The sequence below is a fragment of the Mizuhopecten yessoensis genome, unplaced genomic scaffold (assembly GCF_002113885.1).
Source record: "Mizuhopecten yessoensis strain PY_sf001 unplaced genomic scaffold, ASM211388v2 scaffold8361, whole genome shotgun sequence".
Classification (NCBI taxonomy): domain Eukaryota; kingdom Metazoa; phylum Mollusca; class Bivalvia; order Pectinida; family Pectinidae; genus Mizuhopecten; species Mizuhopecten yessoensis.
In genome coordinates, this window is record NW_018407509.1 from 1,164,145 (window position 1) to 1,191,151 (window position 27,007).

The 27,007-nt window shown below is 34.5% G+C and overlaps 1 protein-coding gene across 5 annotated transcripts in view; it reads left to right on the forward strand.

Moving 5' to 3' along the window:
- Nucleotides 1-27,007, forward strand: part of LOC110455672 (unconventional myosin-XV-like) — a 125,171-nt gene that overhangs the window by 41,759 nt on the left and 56,405 nt on the right. For all 5 annotated transcript variants that reach the window (XM_021505938.1, XM_021505934.1, XM_021505937.1 and 2 more), the window contains exons 4-19: nt 6,106-6,169; nt 8,379-8,488; nt 10,632-10,706; nt 16,190-16,390; nt 16,930-16,993; nt 17,386-17,499; nt 19,051-19,212; nt 19,686-19,802; nt 20,758-20,816; nt 21,407-21,536; nt 21,899-22,126; nt 22,658-22,783; nt 23,295-23,372; nt 23,716-23,870; nt 24,419-24,589; nt 25,337-25,457. In XM_021505938.1, coding sequence (XP_021361613.1) covers nt 6,106-6,169; nt 8,379-8,488; nt 10,632-10,706; nt 16,190-16,390; nt 16,930-16,993; nt 17,386-17,499; nt 19,051-19,212; nt 19,686-19,802; nt 20,758-20,816; nt 21,407-21,536; nt 21,899-22,126; nt 22,658-22,783; nt 23,295-23,372; nt 23,716-23,870; nt 24,419-24,589; nt 25,337-25,457 — 1,975 coding nt within the window. The remainder of the gene's footprint in view (nt 1-6,105; nt 6,170-8,378; nt 8,489-10,631; nt 10,707-16,189; nt 16,391-16,929; nt 16,994-17,385; nt 17,500-19,050; nt 19,213-19,685; nt 19,803-20,757; nt 20,817-21,406; nt 21,537-21,898; nt 22,127-22,657; nt 22,784-23,294; nt 23,373-23,715; nt 23,871-24,418; nt 24,590-25,336; nt 25,458-27,007) is intronic.

Below are 27,007 nucleotides of genomic sequence, written 5' to 3' on the forward strand. Positions count from 1 at the left end.
CACACTTGAGGAAAACTTTTTTAAATAGACCACACTCTGGGTATGTACGAAACAGCTCAAATAGGTCAGATTCCGGGGTTTAAACAAAGGAAATAGACAAACTTTGGGGTTTAAACAACTGAAATCGACCACTCTCTTTAAATTTAGACCCATGACCCTCCAGACTGAAGTTATTTGCTCCGAGTACCGATTGAACTCGGGTCTCTAGCAATTTACTCCAGTTGCATATCTGAACAAATAAAGTGAATGGGGTTTATAGTTGATTGCCTGACTTTCCCCATTCCCTGACAGTAGGGCTTTTAGGGGGTAAAAAGTGGCACTGAGCTTATTTTAAACATTGACTTTATGTACAGAGAAAGCTTAAAGATTTGAAAATATATCCTTCTAATATAAAATAATAAATAAATAATAATATGCAACATTTGATATAGCGCCCTATCTCAAACATATCAAACAAAGTCTTATCATGGTTAAATGACAGTGATGTTCTCACAAAACAAAACCATTGTCAGGAGAATATTTATTGTTTCCCATACAGACAAATCACGGACGGAGATATGAGCAACAGATTTCTGTCAGAACATTTCCTGTAAACATGCCGCGCAACACGTTCAAATGTTTTTTATACAGTCACGCAGGTACGCACGTATCATTTACACGATATTGTTGTTAAAGCGTGTGGACCTGCTCCAACAGTTTAAGTGCGTGTAAGTCTTGTATACAAATCATTTAAACTCATGCGTTCCCAGACACAGGAGAATGTGTCAACTTGATGTTTTAAAACGGAAAAAAACCTGGCAAGGTTCTGATTTGGATTCCTGACAGTTTAAGTGTTGCATAAGATATAAACATTTACTTCATCAGATCTTGTAAACGTTTTGGAATGTGCTTATGTCCCGAAAAGGTTAATGTGAACGAAGACAGGATGTTAGAATGTTTATTCGATGTCTCTGTACCGAAATCCTCATTGCAGTTTAATGCACACATTATTGATATAAAAAATTAAAAATAAGAAAAAATGATGATAACACTCCTGATGTAGAAAATTGTGGTAAAACGTTCCTAAACGTAACCATAGATAGATTCAGTAGTGTGTCCTTACTTATCAAACGTAGCGAAGTAAACGAGATTCAATGTCTGTATTCCGCATAAAACATTACGAAGAAAAAGGAACACTCTACACCACAACAGCTCTGAAATCTTTACTTTTATCTTCGGGACAAGATACAAATTTGGCCAAACTCTGATGCAAAGTTGAATTGAGGCCGCTATAGTCTTGAATGTTGCACCAGGTAGTTGCTTTTTCCATTCTTTTGTAAGGAGATATATATCGCACCAATATTAATTAACTAGTAAAATAAAATATGTTTCTTACACAATTTAATCCTCAGGTGCTCTTTTAAGCACAATCGCAAAATACAAGTTGATGCATATTGCAAGTTATCCCATTTTCAGGAGTCTTTTTTTCGTGAGTCGGTGCTTTTTGAACTCATTGAATGAAGCTTGAATTTTTGAAGTGGAGGAATGAACATTTCTTGTGTCAAATGTCTGAAAATGCACCATGTTTGAGTTTGTGATAGACACCTCTGATGAAATATATCTTATAGTAAATAGAAAATAGTAAAAAAAAAAGAAAGGTTTTTCCTCTCAAAAAAGTAAAAAAAAATACAAGCAGAATTATCATGAAGGTGAGCTAAATTCAAAAGCATTCATGCCCATTGACCTGAATAAACCTATTGTTGACTTTAGAGGTCAAAGGTTAGTTATGGAGTTCAAATGTTCCAGGTGTACAGATATTTTTATGAGAAAATTAGCACACCTTTCTAATTATCAAGGAGGAGAAAAATTAACTTTAATGACAATATACTTTTGTTTGACTCCAATTGAAATTTGAATGATAGATATGCAAAGACAATAATTATATATTTTCAAATTTCTTCTGTAAACTTTTATTTTGAATGGTTATTTTATATATTCTGTTCAGGATCTAGGAACATCAATGACTTTTTTTTGTAATTTGAATTACAACATGGTGTCACTTCGGTTTTAAAAGTTTGTAAATTTTATCAAAGGATTTCTGTAGGTGATTTATGTGATTTATGTGAACAACATACAAATCCGCCATACCCATGCAGGTGTGGTTGGAATGCATTACTGTGCTCATCGCGATAAGCAACCCCTTCAATTATGTATATGCACCTGCAAAATTGTGATAGGATTGTTAGATGTTTGCTTTTTCTGTCTGTCCTTGCTAACATTTGTTAATTCAGAGCTTACGAGATAGGCCTAAGACAGTGACATTGAATAGATTCATTCTGCAAATGCCTAATATTATTGTATAGTACTAGGAGTTTAGCCTTTGTTCACCAACGAAGGTATGAATTACTAAACATTAAATGTTAGAATGTTTGCATTTCTGTCTGCCATTTTTAAAATGTTTTTTTTTTTTAGTCGTTGCAGTAAGCTCCATTATTTAAAATACTAGAATTCAAACTTCATTTGTGTATAAACTTTGAGTGCTACACAAATATATCTAATGTAGGTCACTGTGACCTGTATAGGTGTCCACTTGACTGGCTTTTATTATAGGCTTTGCATTTAGCTCGTTTTTCATCAAAGTTGGAGTAAGAGTAAATATCTTTTACAAAAAAATTCTAGTTCTCAAAAGAAAAAGTTAGATCAAGTGTTCAAGCAACACTTATAGATCTTTTACATCATTTACATGTAGTAGGAGCGGGAAAATGCACTGCCAGTCGGGGGTTCGAACATGGGACCCTTTGAACTCTAGATGGACACTCTACCGATTGAACTCGGCGGTTGTGGACGGTCGACCCAGTCCAGTTCGCTACATTCTTCCCTTCATTTTCTTAGTCGTGAACCCCAATGACAAAAATATTTACAACCCAGGTTCGGTTTCCCCCTGCCAAGCATACACCCGATTCTTGAAACAAGGGTTGGTCACATGCACCATTTTCATACCTAGAAAAGAGAAATTCATGCCCAGACCAGGGTTCAAACTACAAACTCTAGATGGATGCTCTACCAATAGAGCTACCTGGTCGCCGATGACCGACCCAGTCCAGTTCCGCTACAATTGTATGGAAACTGTGGTAAAAATACAATGAATTGTTGTCCATGTACTACAGACAGTGGATCTTTTACATCATTTACGGTATTTTTGCAAAATTATTTCAACAGGAAACAATGACAGAACATTTTTAAAATTCAAATCTGAATATGTTATCAGTTTTCATTTTTTAAGAAACTGCATAATATATGGTTCAGTGATTAGAAAATTAGCTGAAATTGTTAGGAAGTAATTCTGTATTACTTTTATTTTAAGGATGTGAAATCTGACACCATGGTTTTGATTACAGAAATCTGTTTGTGCTGACACGAATGACTGAACAATGAGAAAAACCATGACGTAAAATGGTTATTAGAACTCACTCAAAAACACAAACTAATCTAATTATTAGTTTCTCTAAGAATTGTTAGCTTATGACATCAGTATTAAAAATAAAAAAACCGGAAAAAGGACCCTTTTCTTATTAGAAAGTTTTCAGATAATAATATTTAATTAATATTCAAACATTTTCAGTCAGAATTTTTACTTGTAGTGATTAATTTTCAAAAATAGCGCTGATGAATTTGCTGTTTGTTGATTTATTATTTATTAACCCTTTCACCCCTATATAACTTAAGTAGACTCTACCATGCATTGATATGGATGAGTCCATTATGGTCTACAGTGGTGAAAGGGTTAAGCTTAAAATAATAATTTCTATTTAGTTAGATAAGCTAATTACTTTGTTCACAGTATGGTTTGTCAAATTATTGTAAGAAGTCCATGTGTACTAGACTTTTTTAGTTTCGTGTAATAGCTGTTTGCACTTGAATTGCAGATTTCAATAGAAGTTTGGTAGGACATTTCCGTGACTAATGGGCGGCCATTTTGTTATTAATTGCGCATTTGCTATGTTTTCTCTTATTACTGGGGCGTGTCGCCTTTGTTCAGGTGTGAGTGCGTAGGTTATAAAATACATATGTGCTGTCATTATTATTCTTTCAAAATCGCGTTGGATCTTTATTTTAATTGTTCACGTCCGAGAGTTATACCTGACTAACACATCTTAATCACCTTCATTCAAAATTGCGTTAGATCTTGATTTTAATTGTTCAAGTCCGAGAGTTATACATGAAAGTACACATCTAAACCACTTTCATTCAAAATCTCGTTAGATCTTGATTTTAATTGTTCAATTCGAGAGTTATATACCTGAGGTGGCAAGATAGCTTGTCATCTTTTCTTGTGTGTCCTACGTGAAAGCACGCCTAATGTTTTGTAGGTAATTCACCGAACATCAAAAAAGACAGATTGCTTTTCGTATCTATAATACTTATGTTAGATAGCTTTAGAAACCTTTGCTGTCATGTAATGTATCACTATTTAATGACGTCTTGAACATTCCGATCGTCACAAAATATGTTCCTTTGTGAAAAATAAAGGAAATCTGATTGAATTTCTCTTTTGTGAAGAGTTTGCGAAAAATGCTTCAATGGTGCGGACAAAATTACAAAATCTGGCCTACTTTTTTTTTTATGTAATTAGGTTCTTGTCAATTACATACAAAGTGTGAAATTCTTGAGAATTGATATAAGTTTTAAGTAATTTACTAGAATTCCTGCAGTAGTAAATAAAATAGTGTGCACATATCTTTTTGTTAAACCAAGTAAACAGTATAATCTAACAATCTTGCGTCTATTTCATAAACAGTATTGACCTTTGACCTAAATTCCTATTGAAAAGATTATTGAATGAAGTTTGGTATTAAGTTTATATATTTCTTTATATAGACGGGTTTGAACAAATTGAATCTTTTCAAACTTTATCGGGCTACCTGAATGCAGTCTAGGGTCGTAAGTGGATTTATTTGATAACATTAAGTGAATATATTTGAATACATAAATGTTTAACATGGATCGAAGACAGTTTTGATATATCATAAATACAGTGTGTGTAGCATGAAAATATCACTTAGATATATCTAAGAAATCCTATTTTCCGTAGACAAATCTATATGGAATATTATAAGGTATAATGAAATTCACAGCTTGATATGTTTATGGTTTTTTTTGACAATTACGGTAAATGTGTCACGATTTTGATATGAGTAGTATATGTAAATGTATATATATAGTATGAAATATGAACGGGACCTTTATTTTGTGTCCCCTTCGAAGACAATTTGTTTTAGTACTGGTTCTTCTTCTGGTTCTTATGATGATTTCTTGTCTGGGCCGTACGTAACTTTAAAAAAAAGATATCTTAATGAAACTTAATGGGGCCGCGGTGGCCAAGTGGTTAAGGCAACTGACATTCTGCTCCCACTAGCCCTCCACCACTGGGTCGTGGGTTTGACGCCTTCGTGGGGCAGTCACCAATGGTTCTGGGCGTAGGTCGGTGGGTTTTCCCTGGAAACTCCAGTTTTCCTCCAACACCAAAACCTGGCACGTCCTTAAATGACCATAGCTGTTAACAGGACGTAACACACAAACAAACCAAACCAATCCCACAGACAATGTGCGGTGCACTGTCAATATCTAAGGTCACAATGATCTTGACCTCGAGGGCAAAGGTCAAATAATCCCTTTTTATTTTAAGGAAAATCTTGTTTTAAGCCTTTCAACACTGTAGACCATAATGGACTCGTCCAGATCAATGCATGGTAGAGTCTACTAAAGTTACATAGGGGTGAAAGGGTTAAGCTCCATAACAATTTGCTGAATAGTTGAATATAACAATATGATTTGAATATAATATTTGTATATAATATTGTATATAATATTTGTATATAATATTGCAATTTTTCAAAAATAACAACTACCTAACATGCCATATATCAAAAAACATTTTTTCACTTAAATTTGGATCTGTCTCCAAAAGTTTGATCACAGAGCCTGGACTACCATATATAAATGGTTATCATTCATAATTTTTGATATCATCATATATTATGTTTTTGAGATTGTGGTAAAAGCTTTTGTTATTTACCATACATTATATTTATGAATTGCCTAAGATATTTTTATTTCTTTTAACAGTGTTCTGGATGAGGGCACAATTCTCCACAACCTCGAGGCTAGATATGAAAGGGAGCGTATATATGTAAGTCAAGTTTTATAGTCGTTGCCATTCAGATAAAGATGTTTGTATATTTTTCGAAATGGCCCAGGGCACACATTTCATTGTTGTGTTTAAGAGGGACGTAACATGGTTTTAAGGTGGTGTGTTCGGGGATAGGTATAGAGCTCCGCCATCCCTAGTGTTGATGTAAACAATATGTATTTACGTCTGTCAAAAGACGTCATCGGAAATATTATGTTAAGTGAAATCGGATGATTTTGTTCTAGAGTAGAATAACCTACTTCTAGTTGTAAGTCCATGCTGACCAACTCTCCCTATTTTGGCGGGAAACTCCCGATTTCGGACACTAAAATTGAGCTTTTTCAACCAGTAAATTTGATAAACAATTCCTTTTTTCTAAAATCTGATGATATCATCTGAAAGAACAGCACAAAAGAAGCCATTTAAAAGTGTTTTTTTACCTGGGGGTGTTGTATACGTGTTTTATTTATGCTTTTAAGAGCATGTGCAATCTCCCCTACGGAAATTTCAAAAAGTGGCAAGTATGTAAGTCAGCTAACTGTCTTTATAGCTGTCTGTCTATTATCTATAATCTGTTCCATAAAAAATCCATTTCAGTTTATTTCATCCTCGAAATCCAAGGATCAAAGGGCTTTGAATATCCCTTTCACCCCTATGTAACTTTAGTAAACTCTTCCATGCATTGATCGGTATGAGTCCATTATGGTCTACAGTGGTGAAAGGGATTTTGTACATCTTCTTTGCACCCTCAGATTTTCTCTGCACAGAATCAAGAGCATTGCACCACCCTGCAGATCTGTCACAGAATTCTGCGTACCTGTAATCTCAGAGTAATGCTTTAATTGAAGATAAATAGAGGATATACTACATGTGTGTCTATGTCATGTTAATTTCATCAAACAAGTTTGATAAATTATAAATTTGACATGGACATGAATTTAAGATTCTATTTATCAAATGATATTCATATTTTGAGAAGAAATCAAACACAATCATGTGGTATCGGCTGAGTCTATTGGGTCAAGGCAGAGACGTATAATCTGTATTATACGACGTCTCTGGTCAAGGCCAAAGTACTGAAATCCTAGTATTGTCGTTCTGCGCAGTGCAAAGTAGATCCAGATTTGTTTTTTTATTTGTTTTTTTTAAATAATGAACAATTTTAAATGCAATGAAAATAATAATGACAAAATAACATTTCAAATTTATTTAAATTAACGGTAAATGTATCATGTGGTAATATAACGTAAGATTTTTTGTTTTTATTTGAATGGAATTTTTTCATATAAAAGGTCAATTCATAAAATTTGAAAATGCATAGAATCTATGCTCAAAACATCTCTTTTCAAAATATCAAAAAGCCATTTTGAAATATGATGTAATTTTCAAATTCACACAATTTTCATGAACAGTTTTTGAACAGGTGAAAAATCTTTTGTAGTTATTTGATAAACCTTGTGCATACAAAATGAATTTCGCAATATTGGGTCTGAAGGTGTGGCTATCTTGTGCTATAAAAGTTCAAGAATCATAGTTTTGTTAATTTAAAAAAGAAAAGCAAAAATTTTGCAATATCATGTGTGCAGGGTAGTTCTCTCATGTTAAAAAGGTTCAAGATTTGTCAACGTTAAATCCAAAATTGTCTGCTACTTCAGACTAAAATATTTTCTTTATGTATTTGTATAATGGTTCCTTACAGCTGTCTGTTTAACAAAAGTCGTTTCTCAGTGCAAATCAAGTGTGTTTCTAAGTACACAGGTGGATTTAAATGGATTGGCCAGAGTGTGCATTGAAAGTTCATGCTTTGCTACTTTCATTGTGCACGATTCGCTCAGATTTTTTTCTTCCGGGTTCAAATATTAGATATGCGGAAAACCTACCAGGCAAAATATCTCTCAGCTCAATCTTACCTGGGTATCATAATCAATTACAGTTTCATATGTTTTGCCAAAAAAAAAGGATATCATTTTAGAATAAAACAATAATATCTCCCTGAATACCCATATGAAACAAGATCTTTTAGGAATATTGAATATGTTTTGTTAACAATCTTTTTACACCCCCTCGTCCTTCCTTTTTTTGGGTGGGGNGTAACACTAATTTGTGTTGAGAGCAGGGGCATTCTTATCTTCAGATGTTTTCTAACTAAATCATGCATGATGCTACTAGAATATCTTTTATTAACATCTGATTTATTCTGTGTCTACAGACGTTTGTGGGAAGCATCCTGGCGTCGGTCAACCCCTACAAGATGTCCAACATCTACGGCCGGGACATGGTCAAGAAGTACGAGGGACAGCCGCTGGGTAGCTTACCTCCGTAAGTTGTCAACTCATGATGATTCGCTATTTTTTTAACAACAAATATGGTTTTTGAGTATCCAAAAAACATGTTGGCATCTTCATTTTTTTTTTTTAAAGTTGACTGGCCTGAGAAAATCTATTAAGGATCCCGGGGACACGTACTGCATGATAGAGAGTTTTACCTTTTCTTTTGAAATAAGTTGATAAAAAAACATGTATTTGTCTATGTGAGCACTTCTTGTGATAGCAAGAAGTGTCACACACTGAAAGCCGGTCTCACTATAGGTGCATACACAGTTATGGCCCTTTGTTCATTTCTCATACCAAAGTTTGTCTGGAGGTGGGGGACTGTGGATTGGGCTGCTTTGATTTATTTTACTTTGATTAAATTTCTTGGTTTTTTTTGCATTTGATGAAACTTGTGGGTTAGATTTATGCAGGTGATATGGACTCATGTTAGTTACCTCATTTGGATTCTAGTCGAAATATTAAACCCAGACAGGTGATATGAAGAAATATTCCCTGCATAAAACTGATAATACAACCACTATCTGTAGATACTGTTGAACAATAATGAGACGGGCTTATTGCTGGGCATGTGCTTATCGGAGGTCAAATGTGTAGTGGTAATGGTACCTTGAATGTTACGACTCTTTACACTCGTAGAAACATGTTATAATACATGGTAAACACTGTTGCCTTACATTTTGTATGGCCCATGCAGCAAAGTGTAGACCTGATCCAGTAATTGAAATTCGGTTGCTGGATTTACGTGCCAATAAGAAGATTTTTATCGTAATCAAGCCATGCAGTTACATAAATGCTTTTAGGATATTTAGGGCATAAAGAGCTCTGTCCAAATTCTGTGTTTAATGTTTAATGTCAAGCTTTTATGCATGCCATGTTTCAGGTACCTGTCACTTCGACGAAAAATATGATGAATAATTTATCATGTAGATTAATCCAGCAGTGTCTGTAATCGAAAAATATCCTTCCTAGAGCAAGAGAAATGTGCTCATATGAGCTGCCCACGGCCTGCATTGTTTAGTTTAGCTAACACTCTTGTTACTGTAGAATACGAACAAAGGAAGATATTGTCGATAGACACTGGAATTTTTACCCACACAGCACAATATGTATATATATATTTGCGGAGTTCATACTTAATTCTGAACACTGTATATCCCAAGCTTTTCAATAATCCAGCAACCCCCGTCGATTCAGTCGAGACATTTAAATGGCATTGTCACAGGAAATTTTCAATGGAAATATCAACTTTTGTTATTGACCTAGTCTAGCGCAGATAAACTCTTTGTATATGTGCCATGCCTGAGTGTCGACATTCCCCCCCCCCCCCCCCACAGCCATTGAATTCTAAATATAAACATGGTTGACTCGGATAAAATTCTGTATTTTTTTGTGTTTTTTTCCCCCGACATTCCCTCTGATAACAGCCATTGAATTCAAGCATAAATATGGTTGACTGATCAACTTTTGAATTGTTTTTGTTTTTTTCTGACATTCCCCTGACACCAGCCATCGAATTCTAAATATAAACATGGTTGACTCTGATCAAGTTCTGTATTGTTGTTTTTTTTCCCCACATTCCCCCCGAGAACAGCCATTGAATTCTAAATATAAACATGGTTGACTCTGATCAAATTCTGTATTTTTTTCCCCCCGACATTCCATCTGATAACAGCCATTGAATTCTAGCATAAATATGGTTGACTGATCAAATTTTGTATTGTTTTTGTTTCTTCCCACATTCCCTCGACACCAGCCATCAAATTCTAAATATAAACATGGTTGACTCTGATCAAATTCTGTATTTTTTTCCCCCCGACATTCCATCTGATAACAGCCATTGAATTCTAGCATAAATATGGTTGACTGATCAAATTTTGTATTGTTTTTGTTTCTTCCCACATTCCCCCGACACCAGCCATCAAATTCTAAATATAAATATGGTCGACTCTGATCAAATTCTGTATTGTTTTTGTTTTTTTCCGACATTCCTCCGACACCAGCCATCGAATTCTAAATATAAATATGGTCGACTCTGATCGAATTCTGTATTGTTTTTGTTTTTTCCGACATTCCCAGTATAAATATGGTTGACTCCGAACACGTTCTGTATTGTTTTTGTTTTTTTCCAGTCACCTGTTTGCTATCGGGAGCGTATCCTATTCCCGGATGCTGAAAGAAAAGGAAAATCAAGTCGTCGTTATCAGGTACAGTACCCGGAACCTATAAAAACAGAAATTCAGTCACCTTGTTTTGATAACCTGAACTATCTTAAGGAGGATTTTGATGGAGATGAGAAAAATCAATTACTGTGATTTTTTTGCTCGTGTCTCCTATTTTCATAATTAGAAGAATTGAAAATTAACACACTGGATAAAAGGTAAAGGAGATTGTCCAAAATATATAGGAGAACAACATTTATGTTGAAATGAACACCAGACCTTCATTACCTGAATAGCTTCTAAGGGGCCACGGTGGCCAAGTGGTTAAGGCATCTGACATTCTGCTACCACTAGACCTCCACCACTAGGTCGCAGGTTCGGGACCTACGTGGGGCAGTCAACAGGTACTGGCCGTAGGTCGGTGGGTTTTCTCCGGGAACTCCGGTTTTCCTCCTCCACCATACCTGGCATGTCCTTAACCCTTTCACCCCTAGGTAACTTTAGTAGACTCTACCACTCATTTATTAGGATGAGTCCATTATGGTCTACAGTGGTGAAAGGGTTAAATAGCCAACGCTGTTAATAGGACGTAAAACACAAACAAACTGTGTAGCTTCTAGTCATAATGAGAAGATTTTCAAGGCAAGATGCAAGTTCAATAAAAACCTGTATTTATAAATAAAAGTTTTCATTTTCCATTAAAACGGTCTTGTAACCTATTCCCATTTCTCATTCAAAGATGTCTCCATACAATTACACAGACAATTATAGTGTTCATATATAGACAGTTTATAGTTTGTACATATAACAAACGACCTCGGCTAGTTTTAAATGGAAAGTAGATCACATTTCCTGGTAATTTTTGTATCAAGTGTATTTAAATTTTCATGCGTTATGTTTTCTGTCTGCACCACTCCTCAAATTTAAAGAGCACTAGTCAAAACACAATTTTTCTTAAAATAACGGGTTTTAAATTGTTTTAATTTGGGCCGAAAATTTAATTACGTACCAACAAGATAATTAATTTATAGCGAAGTCTTTCAAGGGCCCTGTGCATGAGTTTTAACTTTTATCTAAAGCCAAGCCTGGAATTCCTGGACCATTGTTCCTTTTTAAAAAATTACTATAGCGATCAAAAAAGTTGTTTACGCTGTCTGGGTTCGAAGGAGATGCTAATCGTTGTTATGTCTAGTGGTTTCACTATCACATCAATTTCACGCAAAACGAATCTCACGGAGTCGTTATACAATTGTTGCAAAAATTCTGCAGCGTAAGCCTTGAACTCTATAACCTTTCATTTTATTTAGGCAGTGGCGTCATGCAAGGCTCCCTTATTCTTGTAGCTATTAAAACATTTTCCCAGGATATATAATCCTGCTTCTTGGATTCATAGATACAATTCTATCCTTCGTTCTGCAAAGAAATTTCTTCATTACATTCTAAAATTTATAAGATTTTAATTGGTAGATTTAAAAAAAGTGACCGATTTAAAAAAAAAAAAGGGTTTTAGAAGCACAATTAATACTATTCTCTTCATAAAAGAGAATACCTAGTATTAATTCTTTTTTTTAATTTCATGAAAAAATCATATGTAAATTTGATTTTCATTTAGAGTTCAAAGAATGCTTAAGAATGTTTTGAAATTGACCAAAAAAACTTGTCAGGTGTACCTTTTTTAATGATAAATAGGTATCGATGGTAGGGTACAAAGGAATTTTACATACGATACCTAACAATTACAACATGTAAGTTTACGTTAAGGAGATGGGTCGTACACATAATTTACTCCAAGCTTGATAATGATACCCCCATATAGTAACTGTCAATATTCATTTTCAAAAAGTATATTTTCACAATAAAAAAACACAAGATAAGTACGACTTTTAAAACATTAACCATGAATACCAAAATTGATGTAAAGTAAAAATCAATATTTGATTTGATCAAAACACAACTGTTTTAAAGACTTTTCACATATATGATTTTTGAATTTTATTCTTCTTTACTATGAAAACCGATAAAGAATGACAGGTCAATATTTGTTTTGATAAGGCAGGTATTATGTTTCAAAGATAATTCATGTTAAATGATTTTTAAATTGCAACACTAAACACTGGCTATTTACTTGAATGAGTACTAAATATCGGTTTTGATAAGAAAGGGGTGTTATATGTTTTGAGAAGGTTGGTCTGTGATACAAAGCATGGTTAGTTTACTAGCAGGAAAAAAATCAACTGAAAAAAAAAAAAAAAAAGATGTATTGATTATGTGTTTACTATCGGTGTAGTGAAGTATATTGAAATAAAAGAATATTTTCCTATTTTTCCCCCATTGTTCCTTATCTTCTATCTCCCCTCCCTCAAAATTAAAAAAAATAATATATATATATATATAACTGGTTTGTTAGCATTCATATTTGAATAACCACAACAATCTGCCAGAAAGGAAAAATCAAATTTTTGTTACATATTTTTGCTATAATTTTTATTTTATTTTATGTTTTCAAAATTGATTGAAAATCTAAAATTTTGAAATTAAAAAAGTATGTTAAGTTGACTGAACTTTGAACTATCTGTTTTCTGAGAGTGTTTACTGACACTACTGTCAGAAAATACAGAGGCGCGTTGTTCGACGATAAGGACTCTACCGGGTCATATTGTATTCTTTAAGATCATGACGACCTACTTGAAACTTTTAAGTTTTTGTGTGCCGAAGAGTTTGTAAACTGAAATTTTCTAAGAGTAAATTTATAGCTGAAAAACACACACCAGAAAATCTTCATGTCCTATCTTTCAAGTTTTTTAAATCCTTACAATATGAAATGTATTGTAACCAAGAAACTCTGTTTGGATTACAAAGTAATCTGTGAAAATGAAATCCTCTATAATTTGAGAACTTGTATAAAAGAGACATTTATGCAAAATAACTTATTTCAGTTAATGCAAAAACATATTTTTAAGGTACAAAAGACCAATTTCTGAGATATATATATCAATATATATATTTCGGAATCGCCTGAAGAGCCCCGCAATAGTTTTCAGCGTTTTGTTTTAAATGAATATTTCTGTATGAATTACACCTGTATAATCTAAAAACCTGACTACGCTTAATAAAAATTCCTGCACAGACGTTACGCAGTGAGTTTTATTGAGACTATATAGCTTTCTTGTACTTTACAAAAATTATCTGAAACAATATAAATCAAGCTACCATAATTATTTTTTTAAATCTTGGGTGTTATTGCTACATCTGAAAGCCTTTGAAGTGTGTTCCGGTAATATTGAGTGGGTCGGAACTCCAAGCCTGTCTCTCACGGATATAAATACAGAAGAGTTCTGTTTATAATAAATAAAATCAATCGATACGGAAATCTGCGTTTGGTCTGGATACAGAGCGGTTTTATTACACCTGGCCGTCTGATGTAAGGACAAGGAGTGGAGGGGTCTGTAATGTGTTAATCAATATCTGGTATTTTTACCTGACACAGGTGTGTTAAGGAGAAACAAACAGGTATGCAAAAACATAAAAAGAAAATTCCTAAACACCCTCAGTACTGAATCATGGCAAAAATAAAGATAAACACAATTGAAATTCTTCAAAAATGAAAAAAATAAAATAAATAATAATCATATATATTATATATTCAATATCAAAATCACTGTGGTGGCCGAGTGGTTAAGGTGTCTGACATTCTGCTACCACTAGCCCTGCACCACTAGGTCACGGGTTTCGAGGCCTACGTGGGGCAGTCGCCAGGTACTGACTGCAGATCGGTGGGTTTTCTCCTGGAACTCCGGCTTTCCTCCACCACCAAAACCTGGCACGTCCTTAAATGGCCATAGCTGTTAATAGGACATAAACAAACCAAACCAAACCAAAATAAACAAGGAGAAACAAGGAAAATATATTTGATCATCGCTGACGTTTTCAAGCCTTATGACCATCTTCAGGCGATTACTATAAAACCTTTTAATGTCTTGGTTATACAACATTTTGACGTAATGCAATCAATGGAAGATGGCCGTAAGGCTTGAAAATGTTATCAACTATAATCAACTATATTTACTGTGTTGATTTTGTTTATGTCTACATATTAAAACGATACACATTTTTTGTAAGATTGAACTATGTATTTAGACATCAAAAAGAATTTGCATGATATTTCTATAATTTCTTATTAACCAAAAAATGTATGTCTTTTATATCTTAATACAATCTAAAATATTGTTTGTAGGAATTGTATTATGAAACAATAAGAATCTTTAAGCATTAAGGATTCTAAAGATTAAAATAACAAACTTCATAGGACTAAAAAAATTAAGAAGAAAAATTTAAACTGCTTACCCGGGTAATACAGATTAATTAAGGATTAGGAATAACACCACATTATCAATGCAAGGAATGCTTGTAAATCACTCGTAAAAAATAACCAGACGTTTGACATATTTATAATGCACACAAGTGGTTTGACCTACTTTTGTTAAGGGCAAAAAAAGAAATAATTCCTTAAATCATTGTGCTTTAGTTCCTCGTAGCCTAATGCACAGGTGTGACCTCCTTTCGTTTAGAGCAAAAAGAATAATGATGACCTAATCAAAGGTTTGCGTCTGTTACCTAATTTGCATAATCTCTGTGACCTACTTGTTTTCTGGCTATGTATCAGAACAATAACTTTAAGGTCAATGTCTTTGTATGTGTCATCTGAAAACAAAAGTTAACTCATTCACCCCTGAAATTTCATAATGAACAATTCCATCCTTTGAATTGGAAGAGTCAAAATATTTTTTTCAGGGGTGAATCAGAATGAGTGAAAGAAACATGTACGTCATCCATACAAACCATGTAAAATCTGTGTCAGTTTTATATGAGAACACAGGTTTTTTATTGTGTGACCTACTCTCTCATTAGGTGAACTTATTTTTATTGTGTGACCTACTTTTTCATTAGGTGACCTTATTTTTATTGTGTGACCTACTTCCTCATTAGGTGACCTCATTTTTATTGGGTGACCTACTTTCTCATTAGGTGACCTTATTTCTGTGACACGACACGTTTATGATAATTTAACCTATATTGTATTAACTATATACATATGTAAGTAAACTAATTTGCATTCCATGACATAATTTTCCATTCTTTGACCTACTTTCTATTCTCTATTTTAAGTAACGAAAATCTTACAATGGTGGGTGTCAAGATCCTAATTTGAGGTCTTTATTTTTTGTGGTCTATTTCCAATATTGTGCATCTCACTTATTATACAAAAGTGACTTTATACTGTTAATACTGTGATGACATAACAAAAATATGACATCTGACTATTTTAAAAATATGTGACCTATGTTAAGAATATGTGGCCTATTTAATGTACATGTGACCTATTTTAAGAATATGTGACCTATTTAAGATACATGTGACCTTTTCTAAGATTCTCTGACCTATTTAAGGTACACATGACCTTTTTTAAGATTATGTGACCTATTTAAGGTTTACATGACCTATTTTAAGAATCCATGACCTACTTTCAGTGGTGAGAGTGGAGCTGGTAAAACAGAGGCCACTAAACTGTTGATGCAATACTTGGCAGCGGTAAACAAGTCTGGTAACGACCTCATCACTGAACAAATCCTCGAAGCCAACCCGCTCCTCGAGTCCTTCGGCAACGCAAAAACCATCCGAAACGACAACTCCAGCAGATTCGGCAAATATATTGAAGTATTCTTTAAAACGTAAGTAGATTTATGCTGTATTATCATACAAACAGTTAAACCTTGCTATATTGCCATCTTTATCCAGCAGAATTTTGGCATTATAAAGGGGTTTGGTATTATGTCAAAGAAAAAATCTAAAATGCCCCTTCGCTAGTTTAGTGTTGAACAAGGATTATCAAATGAAATGATAGGTTTTATGGCCAGGTTTAAACAAATCACGCAGATTTTGAATAAATCATAAAATTGAGAAAATCTATTTTCTTATATCTTATCTTCTCATCTATTACACTATGGAGTCTTCAAACACTTTGGAATATTACATTCAATATTAAAGCATCACTTTCAGAAATCTTGCTCATCTTCAGATAATTTTTTGGAGACTGATGAAATATGTTATTAAGAAATTAAAATAAATTTTAAAATAGTTAGCATTGAATGAGAATTTTCTTGATTAATGTAGTTCAGAAAGATAATATTAATATATTACTAGCTTTAAAGGAAAATGAGAAATATTGAAAATGAATGAAATAACTGAATTCAAATGTTTCTTTTTCTAGGGGGTCCATAGTGGGGGCACGTACCTCGGAATACTTACTGGAGAAATCTCGCCTCGTGACACAGGTAAGTAGACCACAACGCTGGCAAGTCTGTATTTGAAATGGTGGCCATCTTGAATTTTTGTTTTGGCCCTTTCAGCAAAATTTGAATTTGAATTTAATCAGTGTATGATACAAAATTTTGTGTCACTTTTTCATCATTAGAATTCTTTTTTAATTGAATCAGTACGTTTAAAATATATGGTAACATAAAATTATTGTCTGTGTTGGGAGGGGAGAAGAGGGTAGGGTTGTAAGTCAGGAAATATTCACATCTGAAAGGAGACAGGGAGTAGAAGTTACCTATTAGGTCCCATGGTTAAGGAATCATTTATTCGGTTTCCTACATTTCTTCCAATAAATGTATAAATATTTGATAAGGTGTAGATAATAAAAAAACTTTTATTGTCTGTTTAGGCAGCAGAAGAAAGAAACTACCATGTTTTTTACGAGATGTTGTCAGGGTTTAATGAAGAGCAGAAAGGGAAGTATGGACTCCAGTCTGCCAACAAATACTTCTACCTGAACCAGGTAACGTACCCGTTAATTAGGTAACACCTGTAATTTGTTTCGAGATCATGGAAATATCTTAGGCTCACCTGCTACTGAAAGATACCCAAATAGAAATTTCTGGTGCATATAAAATATTTCCCCATTTAATCAAATGTTAACTTCCCAGTGTGCTAATGCACATTCAAACAGCTGGGTAGACTAGGACAGGGCTCTGTCAAATAACTTCTCTAAGGAGAAAATCAGTTTTTCAAAGGGTTACTTCCTAGGTACTGATGCCCATTTTTGCAGCTAGGTGGGATTGCACTTTCTTAAATCTCAAGAAAATCAAATTAACTGTACATAGATAAAAAGGTTGAAATTAAATGTTCATAGACGAAAGTATATTACCTAGTAAAAGTTATAATCTATAAGATAATAAAAAAAATACCAAAAAAACGAGGTTACTTGTGCCAACACTTCATTTTCTGAAGAAGCCAAATTAATTGTAAACAAATTTAGCTCTCTATAATATCAGCAATGTTTACACTAAAATATATAAGTTCTGATGTAGACAAATAATTACGTGTACATACAATAGATTTCCCATATCTCATTCCCTAGCCTCACTTGAGATAACACATTGAGATTGTATACACCTGTAGCGGAGGCTCGGACACCTCACCTATTCTGCTGGTATTGATTATTAATTAGTTCAGGATCCGGGCAGCTGGTAGTCGATTGGAAAATCAACATCAGCGTTTCTTGGTCGATTAAACCTAGGAATGGAAACCACAGATTTGATCGTTACAGCAAATGCCAACTTGAATATTTTAGATTCATCAGCCGTTATATTGGAGGAAATGAAACATGAAAAAAATACTATCAATGATTCAAAAGCTAGATTTTCCATGCTTCAACCAGGAATTAATATTTTATTTCAATAAAAACTTGATTCTTCCGTATCAGCACATTTGTAATTGATTGTCTTGTTGTCCGTTCTCCGAGTCTTGTACGATGAAGTGTCACTGAATATGCTACAAGATGGAGATGTTTGGGAGGCATCTCAGCGTATTTCCTGTTTTCCTTTTTATTTATTGATCTTAATTACTGCTGAACCTCGCAGTGTGGCTCCCCGGTAGAATCTTCTGTGTTATTATTTACCAGAGAGTTCAGTGCCTTGAATCCTGACTTGGGTTAAAGGTTTGTTACTATGACTTTTGAATTATAGAGTTGATTGCTCTAGTTCACCTAGCTATACAAATAGGTATGGGTTTGAGTTCTGCACTGTCAAATTTAAAATGTCACAGAAGGGATATGTTAATTGTCAAGTGCCAGAGCTTATATCTCCCCTATTCCCTTCATCCTCAAGAAATCTCAACAGATTTTCATAAGTTAACTTCCCTTTTTGTTGCTACCGAAGTATGCAGCTTTATAGACTACCAGTATTCAGATCAGGGATATAAATTATGTTAATAAAATTAATAATAAATTTGCCGTTGGCAATCTTGTCATATAAATTATGATTTCCAGAATAACAACAGTTCTACCATTATCAAAAAGTAAATTCAAGGATGATTTTTTCTTTTACAGGGTGGAAGCTGTAGTATTTCAGGGCGCGATGATGCTGAAAATTTCCGAGTTCTCAACACTGCCATGGAAGTTCTCAACTTTGAACGGAACGAACAAGAAACCATTTTCAAGATTCTGTCGTGTGTCTTACATTTAGGAAATATATATTTCAAAGCAATACAGGTAAGGACAATCATATATATATATATGTATGTAGTGGTTTTGTTTGTCATGTTTTACTGTCTAAAAGAGGCTGTTTCATCTAGCCAAAAAGTACCTTTATAATCCCAAAATGAAGAGGACTTCAGGAGGAACTTCCCTCAATTTTCATAAAAAAAAGACTCCTATATTCCATATTTTGTTTAGGCACAGGCTAAAAAACACTGTGTATATACAATAAATCTAGAATTTCAACGGTGCTTTAGGCTAACGGAAATTCTGTACATTTTGTAAGATATTTATTTTCCCTGGTTTTTTTTGCAAGGAGCGATAATCAAAAATTCAAATACTTCGTGAGTATTAAATTCTGATGCAATGTAACAGAAGACATAGAGCAGTCATGGCTTTATTGATGGAAACACAGTCGAGGAAAAAATGCAAGTGAATTCCAGTTCTTTTAGGTGAAGTTTGAATTTGATTTAACTGTTGTGTTTCAGCACGACAACGGACCTGACACTGTTTTGCTTGGGAGTGACGCTGAACTCAAGTGGATGTCCCATCTTCTACAGCTGTCTGAGGACTGGCTCAAACAAGCCCTAACTACCAAAGTCACAGTAAGTTATAAGGCTCAAACAAGCCCCAACTACCAAAGTCACAGTAAGTAAAGTTGTAAGGCTCAAACAAGCCCTAACTACCAAAGTCACACCAAGTTATTAAGGCTCAAACAAGCTCTGACCACAAAAGTCACAGGAAGTTATTAAGGCTCAAACAAGCCCTAACCTCCAAATCCGCACAAAGCAAGGCTCAAACATACAAGTCCTAACCTCCAAATCTGCACAAAACAAAGCTCAAACAATCCCTATAATCTCCAAAGTTCAATAAACTAGTACAACACAAAAAAGATAATCTTAAATCAAAAGTTACAGTTAACTAGTAAGGCTCAAACAAGGCCCTAACCTCTCAATTTGTATTAAGTAAAACTCAAACAAGCCCTAATCTTCAATGTTACAGTAAGTAAAACTCAAACAAGCCCTTATCTTCAATGTTACAGTAAGTAAGGTTCAAACAAGCCCCCATCTCTAAAATTTGAATAAGTAAGGCTTCAACAAGCTTTGACTTCAACAGTTACAGCAAAAAAGGCTTAAACAAGCCCTTTAACCACCTAATCTAAACTCAGTAAAGGCCAAAATAACCCTTGTCGCTAATAAACACCAACTCGTAGTAAAAGTATAAATATGTGCTGTAATGCTTTAAAATCAAATGTTTTTATGGGACCAAAATTTCGTGGATTCCTGACAAAACACCATTTCATTGGAACATGAATACGCAGATTGCGAGGACCCACTCACATGGAGAATTGCTTTATATCACACTCGTAATTACTTGGTGGACCTATGAATTCATGGATTAAGATTACCCACGAAATCAACGAAATTAAAAACACCTCGAAAATTAGTGATTTCACAGTAAATGCCTTCTCATCTGAAGTGAAAAGCAATTATGATAAATAGAATACCATATGAGTGATAAAGAATGGTTCTTTAGATTGTCTGAATTTGTATTTTTCAGGAAACAAGGGGCGATCGTGTCCTGACACCTTTTAACATAGAACAGGCGCTGGATTCTAGGTATGTACTGTTTCATCAATGCTGGCCAATGAAAAGGACAAACAGGCTCAGACCAGCTTCTGAACCTTTTGGTTGGGTGGGTCATCAGGTGGATGGGTGTGAGGAGGGAAAGGGGAGAGGGGCATTTATATGCCCCCGCCATAAAATGGGGGGGGGGGGGCATATAGTGTTGCCCATGTCCAGTCCCGTCCTGTTGCGTCGTGTTGCGTCCAATCCATGAGCGGGGGCATTTATGTCTTACAGAATCATTTTCTAGTTTATAATATTGAAGACAGACAGATGGAAAAAGAAAAGAAAAATCCAATGGCGTATATTTGGGGCGAATCGTCCCCAGACAATTCTTGAGTGATTGCAAAACATTGCAGAAAACAATTTCTAGAAATTTGAAGTTAGGAATTTAGTTGGTCAGGAGTTTAGTTGGTCAGTGTAGAAAACTACGTAAACATTTTAATACACAGCCATTTCATCCAGTTAGAATTAATCAGTGGTATTACAAAATTTAACGGAACGAAAAAAATAAAAAAAAAATGTCTAAAGAGATTCGAAGCACCTTTTATAATTTTGGGTATATGTTTGACGTTAATTTACAGGGACGCCATATCCAAGGCGCTTTACAGTCGTCTGTTTACTTGGTTGGTTGAGAGAGTCAACCTCATCATCTGTCGGGCCGAGCGAGAAAAGACGTCCGCCATCGCCGTTCTAGATATTTTTGGTTTTGAGGTAAGCAAAAAAAAAATGCCACTTATGAATAAAAACTAATATAGTTAATAGTGACTCATGGTAAAAGTGAAAAATTCATTCTATTTCAAAATTTACCATATATTTTTTTTATGAAAGTACAACAAATGAATGTGAATATTCATGATTTTTTTTCCCCCTGGTCAGGTCTTCAACATCATTTTGAATTCATCTTTTTTTTCTTCAATGCAATATCACAATACCATGACGTCATGTCTGTTGTCTAAAGTATGACGTCACAAATGGATAAATGTATTCACTACATAACACAGTAATGATTTGATAAATGAAGATCATGGTTATCCAAAAAATCTCAACAATTTACAATATTTTTCTACTCACAGGACTTCCACGTCAACAGCTTTGAGCAGCTGTGTATCAACTATGCAAACGAGACGTTACAGTTTTTCTTCAATCAGCACATCTTCCGTCTCGAGCAGAGGGAATACACTAAAGAAAACATTGACTGGTCGTTGATAGAATTCCAAGACAATCAGCCGGTCATCGACCTCCTCGCCAGCAAACCTGCTGGAATCCTAGTCATTCTGGATGACGAATGCAGCTTTCCACAGGTACATAAACCTGAATATCCACCTCATCAAAACTTATTAACACCACTGTGAAACCTACTCGTCGAAGATCGAGATTTTATTGATTGTAATGATATTTTTTTGCGTTTTCATTTTGGTCTTGCCGCGACGAAGTAGCGGAAGCGAGACTAAGGTGATGCTTTTCCGGCGTCAACATTGAACTTTTTGCATTTAACTTAGTTTCACTGAAAGTATAAGTGCTAGACCAACCAAACTTAGACCATTGATGCATCTCAGATAGTACATCTTAACCCTTGCATCAAATGCTGGATGCGGCCTACCTTTCATGGTCCATTGACTTTGTAAGCATCTCCATCAGCATGAAGTTTTTGCGTTAAAGTTATAGTTCCTCTGCACCTGTAAGTGCTAAACCAACCAAACGTGGCACATGCATTGATGGTCAAAGCCGGGCTGCACAGGCGAGACATATCAATCTGAATGGCTTGTACGTTTTTTAATGATGTCTTAAGTTTTGATTGACTTTACTTAAAGATTTGTGTTTGTGTGTTACAGGCCACAGATCTTTCATTCCTGGAGAAATGTCACTTCCACCACTCCAGCAATTCTCTCTACGACAAGCCACGGATGTCGGTCCCCGAGTTTTACGTGATCCACTTTGCTGGCAAAATAAAATACAGTGTAAGTATCTTACAGTGAAACCTATCTAAACAGAACATCCTGCAGGACAAGAGTTCCAGGTCAGAGTAGACAGGTTTTTTTTGTATTCTGTTTCAATTAGCATCAACAATTTTCAATTAAAAGTTTTCATCTTTTAACTCCCAGGGAGAGAGATTGGGTGGGGAGGTGTCTGTTACTTATAACAAAGAGGTAAAATTGGTACTCTGCCTACTCCTATACTTGATCCTGCATTCTGGAAACTAGTACCTGTTACAATGTGTTGCTTTCAGTTGTATAAGATGTTGTGAACAAGGGGGTGGGCTTATTAGTGAACACAAACTAGATCAGTCAAACCTACTCATGCAAACACCTCCATTAACAGACCACCTGTGTTAATAGACCAGTTTTCGGACTTCGTGAGAAGGTCTCTAAATACAAGTATTAAACTGTATTGGTGATGTAAGAAGAGTAAAGGCACTGCTGAAAGTTCAGGAAAGAAGAGAGTAATTTATGAACTGTTTATTTCCAACAGGTGGACCACTTCCTGGAGAAGAACAAGGACACTTTGAGGAGTGACGTCGTGGAACTCTTGTGTGAAAGTAAAAACAGGGTAATTACCATGGAAACCAGATAGCTCAATAGGAAGGAAGTCTATGTAGTGTTCATATAGGGCCCCAGTTCTAATATTTGTCTCGCTAAGTAAACTTTTCCTAAGTAAATTATGAATTTGATGTTGTGAAAATCTGACTTTAGTTTGTGAATAGTTTATCTTCAAGAAAAAAGGCTTTGATAAAGAATTTGTAATGTATTGCTTGATTCAATTTTTTTTCCAAATCATCAGAAATTGCAATTAGTATTCTATAAACATAGATGGATATGTTATGCAATATACACTTATGAAAAAATATCATCTTAATTTATCAAAAAGTTTTTTTCACACTTTTGCTTTTTAGATGATTGCCTCAATGTTTAAAGAGATGCGCGACCGGCTGATAACAAAGACGCTGAGCAAGTCGACTGGGCGCTATGTGACCCTCAAACCAAGGACGCCCACAGTGGCGGCTGGCTTTACTGAGTCATTGCTGTCCCTCATTGACACCATGTCAAAGTAAGCATATCTTATTTTGAAAACCACGAATCATGTGTCATTAGAATTGTGTGCCCTATAGTCTTATTTAAGTTTGTGACCGGAAGCCAGGTTGAGAAATGTAGGAAGATTGATACATCGGAAACTGACTCATCATGAATGACTATAGCTTTAAAAAAAAAAATGTTTCCGAAAAGAAAAAAATCATACCAGGAAAAAATAATAAAGATAAAATAAACTGTAATCAGCATTTCGAGTGTCAAATTTCAGCATGGCCAGACCTGGATCGGAAACCTGGATCTAAGATTATTAAACTGTTGCTTTAAGCAGCTGCGCGTCCTGGTCAACGAAGGTGCTATTGCCCAATTGAGCTTTATAATAGTTATGTTTGAAACGTAATTAAGGGGAGGTTACCGTATATACCAAAACAATACAGTGGAGATCTGTAATATTTTGCCAGCAGTGTGACACAGGTATCCTTAAGTGAACTTCAATTTACGTATATATTTCAAACATCCCATGGTCTGTCAGTCCGACTTACTATGTCTTTTCTATATTTTTGTTTACAGATGTAACCCGTATTTTGTACGATGTATAAAACCTAACAATCACAAGGCACCGATGCAGTTTGAGAAAACCGTGGTGCTGGACCAGTTACGATACACAGGGATGCTGGAAACAATCCGTATCCGAAAAATGGGCTTCCCTATCCGAGTCAAATTCCCGGTCTTCATCGAGAGGTGAGCTGTTGTATTTCCTGTGATATCAAGAGTTGCGTCCCTTTAAGCTTTAAACACTGTCTTGAGATGTAGTTGACATGAAACAAGCAAAAAATTATACATAAAGAGATAAAGCATGGAGATCTCTGAAGATCAGTAAAGAAGCTCTTTTTTTTACACTTTTATTAAATTTTTAAGAAATTTAATTAACTTTGTGCAAGATTGGTGTATCAATTATCTGGCTGACTATAAGCTTAAACCATTCATAAAAATAGAAAATGGTCTGAATCGGTTTTGTGTGAAGCAAATTTCATCATACTTAAAGTTGAAAATGATTGTTAAAATTTGAAACAACTTTCTTCGGTAGTTTTATGTAATATCAAGTCAGTTTTAACTGATATGTCAATAATCAATCTTGTCTGTTACAAACTTTTGAAAGTTTCGTCCAATTTAATTTCAAGATGTTTGTTTCTTTCAATGTTTATTTCGATGTGTTCTTAATAAATAGATATTCTTACCTAATTATGTACCATCTCAAATATACTGATAAATCTCTGAAAAGTCCAAGCATATGACATGTTGTTGTTTTTTTCAAATTTTTAATTTAGGTAAAAATTCATCTGTGATGAATGAATGAACAATGAATATTGTCAAGTTTTTAATCGTTTAGTACACATAATTTTACGCATGGAAATATTTCGTTCACTACAGTAGTTTTAAAATTTCCTGTGACATGTTCCCTTCATCAAAATGTATTTCTATTTTTAGGTACCGTTTCCTCCTGTTGGGAAAAATCAATGACAGAGCATTACCAACGGAGGTGTGCAATCAGATTTTGCTTACTCAGGGGCCATCCATGTCTCATATGTACAGGATTGGGGCCACAAAGGTAAGGGGACATAACTCATGGACACTTCAACTTGAACTCATTATAAAAACCTTTTCATTTTGAAAGTATTATGAATTTAAAAGATGATTGTAAAAAAGAAAATTAATGCGAGATATTTTCAATATAATAGGTAATTATTTAGTATTAGTTAATGATGGTTAAATGTCGATAAGGACTCATGTCCCCGGTTTTGAACCCTGTACCTCCGATTATTAAACTGGCACTCTAAACAACTGAGGTATCTGGACCAGGGAAGTGACCTGGCCAAACTGCTACACCTGTTATAATCATCACACACACTCTGCAGTAACTAGGAGATCATTTGACCACAGGATGTAAATTTTGAGTTTGTGTGATTTTGGACTTGAACGAGGGAATTTTTAGGGAGATTGGTAAAGTTTGGTCAAAATGAGGGAGTCTCCTTCCTAATCGACAGCCATGCTACAGATATATCTGAATTGAAATTTTAAGGGTAGGTTACGATATATACAAGTAAACACAGTGGAACTCTCTAGCATTTTGCCAGCAGTAGGACAGGGGTCCTTAACCCAATATTCACCCCTGAAGACACATTTGAACCCTTCCAATTCAAAGGTTGGAATAGTTTATTATGAAATTTCAGGGGTGAATGAGTTAAATGGCAAGAAATGACAAATCTTCGTTATAGTGTGTAAGGTTACATGTCTCCTTAATTAGAAATTTAAAGAAACCTGTGCATGACTTGAATTTCTTAAACATAATTCTGTATGAATATAGATGTACTTAATGCGAAAAAAAAGATTTCCTTTTTTTCTATGTCTATTTTTTATTTATTTTTTATTTTGATAAAACTTGTTAAGACATTATTAAATTTGTATATAAATGTGTCACCGTTCCCTATAGTGCATACGAATTACCTAATTTTGACGTTTTTTGTAAAGGACTTGACACTTTGATGAGAATATATTTGCATTTTGGTGTTGAAATTCCACACGAGTGATTGTTTAATTGGACAGAAACTGAAACACCTATCAAGACAACATGTATTAATTAACTGCATAAAAAAATTCTGTCCGTTTTGAAACTCGAAATAATTAGAGCCACTTGCAATGGAATGTTACGTCATTTGGTCTGGACATTTTCATTATGATGTGAAACATTCTTACTCAAATGTCTATTGTGAATGGCTTTATTGTCATTCTGTATTTCACTTAAATATTTTTCATTAAAGTTTTTATAATGGTTGAGAGATAGAAGAAACTTCAGCCAGGAAAAAGGATTGGGGTGTTTATAAGGAATGGGGTGCTTATTAGCTCAAATACAGTATATCTACATATTCGAGTATAAATAAATTTATTCTGAAGACTGCAAGCTAGAGGTCAAAACTGCAATCAATTTCAGTAATGTCATCCCAATGTGCAGTGATGTTGTACACAGACTTTGTCATAAGAGTTATTTCCCTTGCAATATCGACACATTATATTTCCTCAAAGCCAAAAATTGAATTGTGAACAAGTTCAAAGTTACAGGCCGTTGATTTTAAAATAATTGATAATTTAATGGGTAAAATA